Genomic DNA, 13,278 nt, shown 5'->3' with positions numbered 1-13,278 from the left:
GTTCTTCAGCTTTAACTTCTGAAATACAATGAAACTAAGGTTTCAAATAATATATCATGTATAATGGTTGGTTTGTTGGTTTGTTGTTTAACGCCGCACTCAGCAATATTCCAGCTATATGACGGCGGTCTGTAAATAATCGAGTCTGGACCAGACAATGCAGTGATTGACGTCATGAGCATCGATCCACGCAATTTGGATAAGATGACATGCATGAATAAATTAAATTGAATTAAATTAAAATTAAAATAAATAAACTAAGTACATATATAAATATATATATATAATAAATAAATAAATAAATATATAATAAAATTTAATTAATAAATAAATGAAATACCTGTAATATTTTTCGTGGCACAGCTCCCCTCCCCCATAGTAAATGGCTAGTCACAAAATAATGTTCTAAATTTATTCATGGCCACCTCACTCCCCCACGCCCCCACGCCCCCACGCCCCTACTCCCTTACACCCCTAAAATAAATGACCAGTCCCTAACCGATATCAAATGTGCCCGACTTCGTGCTTTGTGAACCCTACATTTGCCTGACAATGCTCTTGGTACGTTGGTTAAATTATAGACTATAACATCGCATATTGGCGGTATACAGGTGATGGAGAACCCGTCAAGTATTGAGTTATTCTAAGCCTATCCTGTTTGTCAGGCATCTGTTTAGAACAATGTTTTTGTTTACGCCGTATTCGCCAATAAACCAGCTGTATGACGTCGGCATGTAAAAAATCGAATCGGGACCAGACAATCCCGTGACTGATGCTATGACCCTGAGCATCCGATCCATTATGTCGTCTTGTACGTCATGCAAAGGTTGCTGGGGATCAAGTTTAACCCCCCAATCCCCATGGTGATTGTTCACTGGAAAGCAACTAAAATATACAACCTAGAGTAGCAGGTGTGTCTCAGATGTGGTAAACAGTACAACTGAGTTACCTAGACTTCGCTCCCACGCCAAGCTGACACGCCCTGATATATAACAGGGGCGGTCGGGTAGCCTAGTGGTTAAGCGTTCGCTCGTCACGCCGAAGACCCGTGTTCGATTCCCGACATGGGTACAATGTGTGAAGCCCATTTCTGGTGTTCCCCGCCGTGATATTGCTGTAATATTGCTAAAAGCGGCGTAAAACCATTCTCACTCACTCACTCACTGCAAATGCGGATCCAACATTTTTAACAGAGAGGGGCCCAAAGCTCCCTAGTCCCGTACTCATGTTGAGTCTTAGATTTCCCATCCTCGACAATCAGTGTATTATATTCTCCATTAGGATACTGTGGACACATCACCGCGGCAGCATTTTAAACCCTTTGCAAAACGGTGGGCCCTAAAATTAGCCGTCCAATGAAATAACTCACGTGAGCGAGATACATTCTGTGTAAGTTCCCGGTAGGAGATTATAGCTGATGAGACCAAGGCCGCGTTTCAAAATGTCACCGTAGGACTACGAATATCTCAATTACCATGCTTTAACATTGACTTGTTCCAACAATATCCTTGCCTACCAACAATATAACAATACCCTTGCGCAGCAACAATACCCTTGCGTACCAACAATAGCCATGCGTACCAACAACACCCTAGCCTACCGACAATACCCTTGCCTACCAACAACACCCTTGCCTACCAACAATACAATAATACCCTTGCCTACCAACAATACAATGATACCCTTGCCTACCAACAATACAATAATACCCTTGCCTACCAACAATACAACAATACCCTTGCCTACCAACAATACAATAATACCCGTGCCTACCAACAATACAACAATACCCTTGCCTACCAACAATACAATAATACCCTTGCCTACCAACAATACCCTTCCGTAACACAATACCCATGCGTACCAGCAATACCCATGCGTACCAACAATACCCTTGCGTAACGGGGCCCTGTGTGTATCATAAATGGAATGGAGATATACTACTCTAGGTGGGGGCACAGGTGACCCACTCGTCTCAGGCGCCGCGATTCGCTGTTCAGAGCTGCGTCCCTTGGACACGCCAGAAACCTATGATTGTGGGTTCGAATCTCGGTTCGCCCCGATTATGTTTCTAGGTTTGTCAGCACCATACCCGTGCTCGTGGGCTTCACCAAAGTGGTAAACGTCTGGGACCTATATCACTTCATGCTTTCCTCCCACATTAAGCTGACACGCCGTGATATAACTGGAATACTGTTAAAAGCGGCGTTAAACCCAACTCACTCACTACTCTAGGTTATCGAGGATGTAGATTTCCCTGAGGACCTTATGACAGATGGAACTTCACGTTGATAGTCCGGTCCAAAGTACATTAGATGGGGTTGGATTCCGATCCTTCAAACAGATCCATTTTGTTTGTCAGATCAGTGGAATTGTCTTGTATCATTAATTATGTTATTTATGCAGTGACTTATGTCCCAGTTCCACACGTGACACCAAGGTTTGGGTAACTGGCACAAGGTCGCATTGCATCTAAAAGAAGCGCCAGTAAAATATACCACGGGTCTCGAGACTGCTGTTAGTTCGTGGTTGATCACAGGCCACACTGGGTAGGATAGGCTCATTTTTCTATTTATCCTTTAGTGTTAAAAAACATCTTGACCCTCCCTAGAAGAAAATAGTTTTAATGAAACAACTGAAAAGGTTTTAATAATCCTTCCAAAAGTCTTCTTCAATTTTTATGTCCTTTCACTTTTGTTTTGTTTTTTCCATTCCGCTACATTAAAGCAATTTGTTTCTTTTCAACATTTCACCACTTAAACGATTTTTCCCTTGGGTAGTTCATGCTTCTCTTTGATAATAACAATAATCATATTATTATAAGTATATGTCGTGATAGGCAACTGTGCTTATCGTAAGACGCGACAAATGGATCGGATGGTCAGTCTCGCTGACTTAGGTGATGCATGTCATTGTATCCCAATTGCATAGATTGATGCTCATGACGTCTATCATCGGATTGTCTGGTCCAGACTCGTATATTTACAGACCGCCATCATATATCTGAAATATTCCCGAGTGCGGCATTAAGCAACAAACATAATAATAATAACAATAACTATAATAATAATAATAATAATAATAATAATAATAATAATAATAATAAATCTCCAAATGAATTGAAATCAACATGAAAAACTTGAATGTTTTACACTATATATACTTCAAAAAGGTTTGTCTATTATTTTTCATGACATTGTCCCGAATTGTTACATATAAAAACAAATATTAACATTCACATGCAATCATGAACTAGAAACATGCGGTGAGGAGGCAAGTAACATTCACGTGCAAGTCATAGCGCATGCATAAATCCCATCGTCATGGCAACCAGTCAACATCCGGTGCCAAGGAACACGTGTCAGTCACTGCAAACAATATTTTTGAGTGGCTGAGAACTATAACGGAGTTGCAACTACTCGTTAGTCAAGGACTGAAAACTACTAACAAATTAATAAGTCACACAAACAGTATCTATATGTTCATTGGGTCAGTAAAAGAAAAAGGTTGGTTGCCTGTTGGGTTGATTATTCACATTCCGTTGAAAGCTATAGTTGTTGGCAATAGGTATACTGGTACCGTATTCGACGTAATAAGCGCTTCGCTCTAATAAGCGCCCACAGCGATATTTGCTTTTGTATCATTTCAGGCTGTCAGCCTAAACCACGAAATTTACGATCTTTTAACTATTTTTTTCGCCAAAATTTTATTCTAATAAGAGCCCCCTATTTCTAATTTTTAGAGCGCCCTGGGCAATTATTATGTCGAATACGGTTTTTAATTCGCTAAAGTAGTTAATTTTGTAACAGGTTTAAATTCTTCAAATAATGATGTAGGGGAAAATAAAATTACATGAAAACTGAAATTTTTATTATTGTGGTGAATTGAGATGTTTTACACTCAGTTGTAATACACACGACCTGTGAGACAAGCATCACTGGTAGTGCTCACAAAAAACACCTGCGTCTTTTTATCAATAGTTCCATATTTATTTTGATAATCAATTGTTCAAAACTTTCCAAATTGATTTCAGATCACGTCTTAATGCCATTGCATTCTTATCACACATAAAAGTATTGAAAACGTATTTGCCAAACAGACATGTCAAGTATGGCTCTTTTATCTTGAATGGAAACAAAATGGGTATGGCAAGTTGATTAAGATGTAGAAATACCGTATTCACCATATTACCCTCCCTTTGCCCCAAAAAGCACCCCCTGACTAACCTGTAACCATCTATACAAGCACCCACTACAAAGACCAATAATTTACATGACAGTCTATATGTGATTGTGTATTTTGCAGATATTTACAGGAAAACTTCCATTCTAACATTTAGAATAATTGTTGTTTGAACTAAGCTTAATTACTGTCGCTCGATCTCCAACAACAAATTTAACTCATTGTGAAGGGTTCTGATTCATCCCTTTTTTCATCACAGCAAATTCGGTAATAAATCTGTGTTTGTATACTACATGTACTCAAAAAGAAGTTAAAGAAAATCCTATTTTTTCATATGACTGTAATTAATCTATCATGACCGACTAACAAGTAATATGAAACACTGGTGTTCTTTAACTTCTCTTGAGTAGTATATAAGAAACGTTCTTGTAGCAGGTGAGGTGAGGTGAAATTGGTTTAACGTTGCGTCCAAGATTATTGCACTTATATAGCAACGTGCATGCACGCGTGTGTGTGTGGCTGCTTGTACTAGTCCGGATTAATGCCGATTTATAGTGCTTGCTCACTGAGATACCATGCCGCAGTTTAACATGAATACCCCACTCAGACACAGTATACTGACTCCAAGACGACCAGTCCTTGTTTTAGCCCCTTAATGCCGAGCGCCAGACAGGGTAACAAGAAGTGCCATCTTTTAACATCCTTTGGTATGACGCAGTCAGGGATCGAGCCCCGGACCTTCCGCTCTCCGGGCAGACGCTCTACCACTAGACCACGGAGGCGGTCCTCTTGTAGCATGAAGATGTTAATGTCGGAAGCAGGATGCAGCAAGTATTCTCAGTGCTTGCTCAGCACTTTTGTTGAGTGATGGTAAAATATCAAAATGGCGGCAATTGTTTAGTAAAATCCCAGGTCTGTTATATGACTCTAAGTCAGGCACATGCTTCAACATGAGGTATCTAGACTTGAGTTGGGTGCTAATGGACATAAAAATGCAAAATAAACCAGAATCTCGTCACTTGAAAATCGGCACTCCAAAAACCAAGTTATGAGTCATCAATTCCCCACAACACTGAAAAAACAAAATACACTACAAGTCACATGATCAAAAACTGCGTACTAACATGTCACATGACCTAGGTGTAACCTGCATCTTTCTTCTGACGGTCAGGCCATTTCCATCATCAGAGTCCGGCAGGCGTGGAAAAGTACACAAAACACATGAGTATGTATGAAGCACGGATCAGGTGTCGAGGTAGACTGGAAACAGTCTCTTGTTTGAATATGAATTGAAAAAAAATACATAAAAAGGCCAAGATATTATTTCCTCGTCCCTGGTGAGTTCCACATGCATGAAAACCCCTGGAAACAAATATTGTCACTTTTAAAAAGAAGTGTCAATTTTTAATTATTTTTCCTACATTTTGTTTGTTACTTGTAACATGAGGTGACTTGAGACATTGTTACAAGTAACATGAAGACTGCCCCAGTATGTTGAAGAGTGTGACGTTTGACAAAAGGCGAGATAATTTGTGTTGGGTCTATGACCAAAAGATGATGTATTGTGCAATACTGGCCCACAAGCTACGAGGAGTTATAGGAGGTATAGGAGTTACGATTGATTTATCATCCAAAACTGGCTCCCGTTGGAGATATCGCTTGTGTGAGATCAAACGATATCTACATTGTACATATCGCTGCAATGGAATTGCATCACAATGCTTTGCAGACCATTGTGATGTCATTGGCTCTGCTACTGAAGCTGTCAGCAGTACGTTTTAACCTTAAGACACTGCTTATTATTGTCTACAAACTGAAAAAGTTGGAAGAATGATGATTACAACGATCATCTGTGTTAAAGTATGGGAGTTACGATCTTCTTAGCGCTATAATTATTGCAAATCGATGATAAGATATGAGACTACAAGCATCTTAGCACTATGGCAATCATAAGTTTACGTTAATGTATGGGAGTTACGATCTTCTTAGCGCTATAATTATTGCAAATCTATGATAAGGTATGAAGACTACAAGCATCTTAGCGCTACGGCGATTATAAGTTTACGTTAATGTATGGGAGTAACCATCTTCTTAGCGCTATAATGATCATCTCTGTTAAAGTATGGGAGTTACGATCTTCTTAGCGCTATAATTATTGCAAATCGATGATAAGATATGAGACTACAAGCATCTTAGCACTAGGGCGATCATAAGTTTACGTTAATGTATGGGAGTTACGATCTTCTTAGCACTATAATTATTGCAAATCGATGATAAGATATGAGACTACAAACATCTTAGCGCTATGGCGATTATAAGTTTACGTTAATGTATGGGAGTTACGATCTTCTTAGCGCTATAATTATTGCAAATTGATGATAAGATATGAGACTACAAGCATCTTAGCACTAGGGCGATCATAAGTTTACGTTAATGTATGGGAGTTACGATCTTCTTAGCGCTATAATTATTGCAAATCGATGATAAGATATGAGACTACAAGCATCTTAGCACTAGGGCGATCAGAAGTTTACGTTAATGTATGGGAGTTACGATCTTTTTAGCGCTATAATTATTGCAAATCAATGATAAGATATGAGACTACAAGCATCTTAGCACTAGGGCGATCATAAGTTTACTTTAATGTATGGGAGTTACGATCTTTTTAGCGCTATAATTATTGCAAATCGATGATAAGATATGAGACTACAAGCATCTTAGCACTAGGGCGATCATAAGTTTACGTTAATGTATGGGAGTTACGATCTTTTTAAAGAGATGATTACAATGTTACAAAAAAACCTGGACACACTACTGATACATCATCAAATCGGAGCTTGTATATCTGGTGTTTCCGCCTGCAAGAACAACAACAAATAGGATCTATTGTCGATGATTTTTATTTTATTATTTTGATGATGATGATGTACAATGTACTAACCTGCTCATGCACATGCGGATACAACAGCAATGTTGTACACCATGAAACAATGTTGTACACCATGAAACAATGGTGTACACCATGAAACAGTTTAACATCATGAAATCTGTACACATATATACAACGGTGTGGTGACACTACTCGTATCTTACACAAACATGGTGGGAAAATTAAGCATAGTAAAACCTGTCAATTAAAACACAGAATTTTCAATTCTTTTCTAATAAAATCAAACTAATCTTGTAAGGATATATACTGAGAACTATTCACAAATAAAACCGTATTTTTAATATACAATGAAATCTAACACAGATCGGTGTTTTAGATCCTTTACCTTTGTTTTCAATCCTGAAATAACCTTGAACAACATTGAAAGTTTTAATTCAATTCAGATGTAATTTAAATACCAGTATGTAATAATAATAAGTATGCTATCCAAATTAATAAAGGTTCACACAATCATATTTCTTAATGGTAACCCTTAACAAAAGAGAGGCACTGCTTATCATATATTTCCATTTAAAATAGTATATTTTTAAACTGTATCCTTTTTCAATTTTTAAAAATTTCCTGACTGAACACATATCTTTGCTTACAAAGTGACATACTCCTATTGAAATATAGAAAACAAAGTTAGTTTTGTAATGATAAACTTTGTGATTGTTCCTTGGCAATAGTTATTTGATTTCCTTTCAATTGCTTGCTTTGTTTCCTTGTGTCATATAACACGCAAATATTTGCACCCACCTGGTGGAACATTATGTTCTAGTATTACCTGGCCAGGAGATATCTGTCGTATCATTTATCAGAACAGATCAGTGTTAAAAACATGTTGATATGTCCAAAACATACGTGGAATTTCAGGATATATAAACAAAAAGGTGGTGCTGAACTTTTTCCCAGGAGTATAAATGACCTACCGGTATTTCTTACAGGTGCTCCAGATGGGCGAGGCACTCGTTTTGCATAATGAACAATGTAAAGGTGTACAATATTTGCATATGTCCAATTTTGACAAAAGAATTTTAGAAAAGTCAAACTCGCCTGTTGCATCGCTAGCTTTCAGTAGTTGGACGGAAGAAGCATGCATATTACTCCTAGCAACTACGTAATTTTACTTACTTTCTAACTTAAATACACAGTAAGCACCTTCAAATTTCTGACAAATTATTATTTGGCAGTAAAATTTGTAAAATGTCACGTAAAAAAAAAACATAACATATTTTCCCACACATAAAATAATATCATCGGTAAAAAACTTTTTATCACAAATCCATATGGCTTTCAAACAAATATCTATAATCGAAACAATCTTTTCAAAATTTCATTTCAAACATTTCACATTTGAATAAAGTTTGAATAAAAAGAAAGGTTTTGTTAAAAGTTGATATATTATATGTGATATTCTTAAAGGGGCGATGTATGGGAAATAATTGACCTGGACTGGTTACACACATATATAACACATCCGAGCACTATAGATCTGAACAACAATCTCACAGACACAGCTCATTCTCCCTGTGTGTACAGCCACTGTTTACTGATTTTACTCATTTGAATAAAGGAGTTCAGTAAAATCTGTAAAAAACAATAATGAGATCTCCAAAGTACATGCTAGTATATCTGCCGACGTGTCTGTTTGAGTACCTTTTCTCACGAGTTGTGGGGCTATTTAAACTTCCGTCACTTCTATTATTATCTTTTAATTTATCTGGCATTTAAGACATTCTTTATCGGTGAACACTGAGTGGGTTAAGGACTTTAACTTTTATTCTCTCAATGTGGCCTTTCAGAACAGATGCTGGCACCCAGCAGCAAATGGGTACCCAGTAGGATGAGATGGTAACTGTGACCATTAACTTTCTAGCCTCACAAGCAGCTTGTGTTGTATACTCCCCAGGGAGCTGAGAATGAGAAATCAAGAGCATGGATTTGTGAGCTTAACAAGCAGACTGCTGCTGCTGTTGTTATTATTATTATCATTATCATTATCAAGAAATGAATAGGGTACCAGCATCTGAAAAAATAGAAATCCGCAAGCCTTTCCTTCTTTATTCTTATATTATCTTATATACCTATTGTGCTAAATCATTTCGTAAGAAGCTTGAAATTCTCTGTATCATATCAAAGCCAAACCTTGTTTACCAACTTGGTGCTTCACCAAGCCCAAAACTTTAAAGGAAAGTTCACATACAACATCTTAAAGAAGTTGAAACAATCCTTGACAAAAAGTATTTTGAATGTCTGATGTAAGTTCTCAAATGTCTACATGAAATGATCACCGTGCAGCGAGAATATTTTCAGGTGTACAAAATTGCATTCTGGGACCTCTCCAAATGTCATCACCCAAACGATGCCTGACAATTAAGTTTGTGTGCTTGCTGCCAACTGGGGCTGATAATGTTGACCCATGGACATTTTTGAATATCTTATCATATGCATTGTTCTCATAATTAACAAAATAAACATGCTTCAAACTTTTAATGAAGTTGCACTTAAAACCAAATTTCCTTGTAAAATAATGAAAATATCAATCATATTTCAATCGTAAAATAGCTTTTTCCATAATTCTAAAAATGTTTCAGCAAAAACTTAAAATGAATGAATGTGAATATTCAACAAGAACAAGTTGTAACAACAGCCATACTGCAGCTTCACAAGCATGAGGCGATACATGATACACATCAATATATACTGACCGAACAGATGTTCCTTGGGTAGCAAAAACAGTCCTGAGTATTTAGGACTTTCATACAAACCTATCATAGCTGTACAGCTATCGTAACTGTTCAGCTTTCATTACTCAATATCGTTTAGCTGTCGTAACTCTGAAGCTGTAGAAACTGGAGCTATCGTAACTGTGCAGCTATCGTAACTCTGTATCGTAATAGTTTAGCTGTCGTAACTCTGAAGCTGTTGAACTGGAGCTATCGTAACTGTGCAGCTATCTTACACTGTCGTAACTCTGACGCCGTAGTAACTGGAGCTATCGTAACTGTGCAGCTATCGTTACACTGTCGTAACTCTGAAGCTGTAGTAACTGGAGCTATGGTAACTGTGCAGCTATCGTAACGCTGTATCGTAATAGTTTAGCTGTCGTAACTCTGAAGCAAGTAAAATCTGACTGTATCCATTTTTGCAGAACCTTTTTCAAAAATGTCGTCTTAATCTTCGCCACTGTAAGTCTAAGTTTATTAAGTTTACGTGTCTCTACCCCTTTGTGAAATCGATATTACAAAGTAGTCACTGCTACAACTGTCGTAAATGTTGATTTTTAAGACTTGCGAAGAGCGTAGCACGACTGTCATAACTCCTCTTACTTTCTCAGCTCTACAGTAGTGTTCAGATAGTGTAAGAACCAAGTTGAAGTACACTCTCCACAGCTCACTGCTCTCCGAAAACTTCTGAAACTAGCGTCACTCTTTGGCCTCTTCTTAAACATCGTAAAACAGTAAATATCTTAATTTTCCTTGTAGTGACCTTGACTTACACTAAGTGATCTTAAAGTTACGTAAATTGTAACAGGCACCTTTGCCCACTTCACAAAGCAATCACATCACTACGTGAAGAACAGCAAAATATGGGAGTTACCATCATCTTAGTGCTAAGATCACTTTGCTGAAGCGAGCCCTGTGCCTGATATCTGTGTTTGTTGAAGAACTGGAGCGACGACAGTTGTAGAAAGAAGATCACTTTGTGAAACTGGACCCTTCCCTCGATCAAATCTTTATGTATTTACACATGTTAAAACATCCAGCTGTTAGATGCCATATTTTCAAAGAATCATGACATTTTGTCAACACCAGTACATGTAACATCGCTTAAAATGCAAGCCGATACAAATTACTTTCCATCTCATAAATGAGAAATAAGTCCATGGTTAATGGTTTTACTCTTCAATTTCAATAATCATCCCCAAATTTGGATGATACCAAATATGGTATTTTCAATTCCATCCAATCACTGCTACATCTTTGGGTAATTGTGTGTGGAATAAATAAGACTTTTTTTCTTATAAAAAAACCCAACTTTTTTCGTTTGGGCTTTGGTCTCAAAACAGCTGAAAAATGTTTTATTAAATACAAATTGTTCGTAGAAATATTTGTTCTCTTGCATGTATTATGCTGTAGCTCTACTATACAATTATACTACCTGCCTACAACTAATCTTCAGTATATGCAGAAACATACAGTCTGGGATTTTGATTATTGTACACATATTAAATGCTGAACCTGAGATTAAAAATAATACACTTACTGCCACGTACATCTGCACTCCTTTCATATATTTCTTCTTATACTACTCAAAAGAAGTCAAAGAACGACCTTTTTTTCCTCATGACAACAGCTAAAGCCATGGCCATAATCTAACGTGGTCGCTATCCACGGGCGATACAATAGTGTGTATTTTGTAATGTTGGTAATTGTCCAGATCCGGAACCAAATGAGTGAGTTAGTATGGTTTTACGCCGCCTTTAGCAATATTCCAGCTATATCATGGCGGGGGACACCAGAAATGGGCTTCACACATTGTACCCATGTTGGGAATCAAACCCGGGTCTTCGGCGTGTAGAGCGAACGCTTTAACCACTAGGCTACCCGACCACCCTGGAAACCAAATGAAGTATGAGTAGAACATATTTTGTTTATGTCAATATCGTCCAGTTGGCAAGGTTTCCGGATAAGCGGGGTTTCACTGTATTCAGGTGTTCTGGATCTTCTTTTGAGTAGTATATTTCTAAACAGGAAGTCCACAAGGACCATGACGTGCGGGATTCAGTATTCAGTAGCTGTAAGGTAAGCAAGACGACCTCTTCCATACCTACATTCACATGACACAAGCAACAATAATTATAAGTAACGGCATCGGTGGTTTCCAAGTAACAAACGTCTGCTTAATTTAGATCAGCCACCACAGCGCCACACAAACTTGATTCTGGGAAAGCACCATATATAAACAGTAGGAGCTTTAGCTCTGTTTTGTCCGTTTTTATATAAAAATAATAATCATGTAATGCTGAGTGGCAGCGTCGGTTCCTCAGAGATATGTCTGCACTGTTTAACATCTTGCATCTGAACCATGTTCGGTGGTCCTATAATCGTCTGTTTTCACCGAACACAACTGTCTGTTCAGATATGTACCATACCAGCCCTCAATTAGGGTCAAGGTCATATGGTATCAAGGTCAAGGTCAGAAGACCAATCAGGGTCAAAGTTCGAACTTGGTGCAGCAAATAGGACTTCATGGTGCAGTTGTACACAGTCTGAAGGTCATTCCATACAAAGGTCACCACAGGGGTCAAGGACACAAGCATGCACACAGTTTGAGAATCACAATACATGGTCACTGTTCCACAAAGGTCAGATAGTTTCTGGTTGCAGCCACATTGGAAGCACAAGAGCACGGAAGTGCGATCACAGTTATCCCCCCTTGGCAGCGATGCCCACAGAGAGGGGAGTTCTCTTTTGTCTTATCACACACACATGAGGTACGAGGTTTTGACCCACAAAGCATGAGAGGCAAAAGACTGACCTACTCTGCATGATGTCATGCATTTCAGTGTGACTTTTCAACCAATCAGGCTTGAGGACAAGCTCTAGTGAAGGGTGAGGAGTGTTGGGATCCACCAATAGTACACAGGACAGTTTCAGACAACGACTTCATATATGACCTTTTTGGGTTTGTTGGGGTCTGGTGTGGAATATCCGCTCTCTTGGCCTGACTGAAGACTGCCCTCTTTCTTCTCCTCCAAATCCATGTACTTCTCCTTTGTGGGACTGCGTGGAATACCGTGGAACTGCAGCTCTGGAACAGACATACCACAATGACTATCTTATAATCACAGGTATCAAATGATCACGGACATCCAATAATCACAGGTATCAAATGATCACGGACATCCAATAATCACAGGTATCAAATGATCACGGACATCCAATAATCACAGGTATCAAATGATCACAGACATCCAATAATCACAGGTATCAAATGATCACGGACCACCAATAATCACAGCTATCAAATCATGTGTAAAAAATAATTACAGGTATCAAACAATCATGGGTATGAAGAATAACACGTATCAAATCATCAAGTTGAACAAATCATCACAGGTATCAAATGATGAGATATTCAGCTTGGTCAGTGGGTACAGG

At 38.2% G+C, this 13,278-nt stretch overlaps 1 protein-coding gene across 3 annotated transcripts in view; it reads right to left on the bottom strand.

Annotated features, from left to right (window-relative positions):
- Positions 1-8,052: 8,052 nt before the first annotated feature.
- LOC139458163 (nephrin-like) overlaps positions 8,053-13,278 on the bottom strand; it is a 109,409-nt gene continuing 104,183 nt past the window's right edge. For all 3 annotated transcript variants that reach the window (XM_071239493.1, XM_071239494.1, XM_071239495.1), the window contains one exon: positions 8,053-12,928. In XM_071239493.1, the coding sequence (XP_071095594.1) occupies positions 12,771-12,928 (158 nt within the window). In that variant the 3' untranslated portion in view covers positions 8,053-12,770. The remainder of the gene's footprint in view (positions 12,929-13,278) is intronic.

This window comes from Haliotis cracherodii, unplaced genomic scaffold (genome assembly GCF_022045235.1).
Source record: "Haliotis cracherodii isolate W230 unplaced genomic scaffold, xgHalCrac1.p SCAF_12, whole genome shotgun sequence".
NCBI lineage: Eukaryota > Metazoa > Mollusca > Gastropoda > Lepetellida > Haliotidae > Haliotis > Haliotis cracherodii.
Note: the sequence above shows the minus strand (reverse complement) of the source record. Positions and strands in the feature narration are given on the sequence as shown.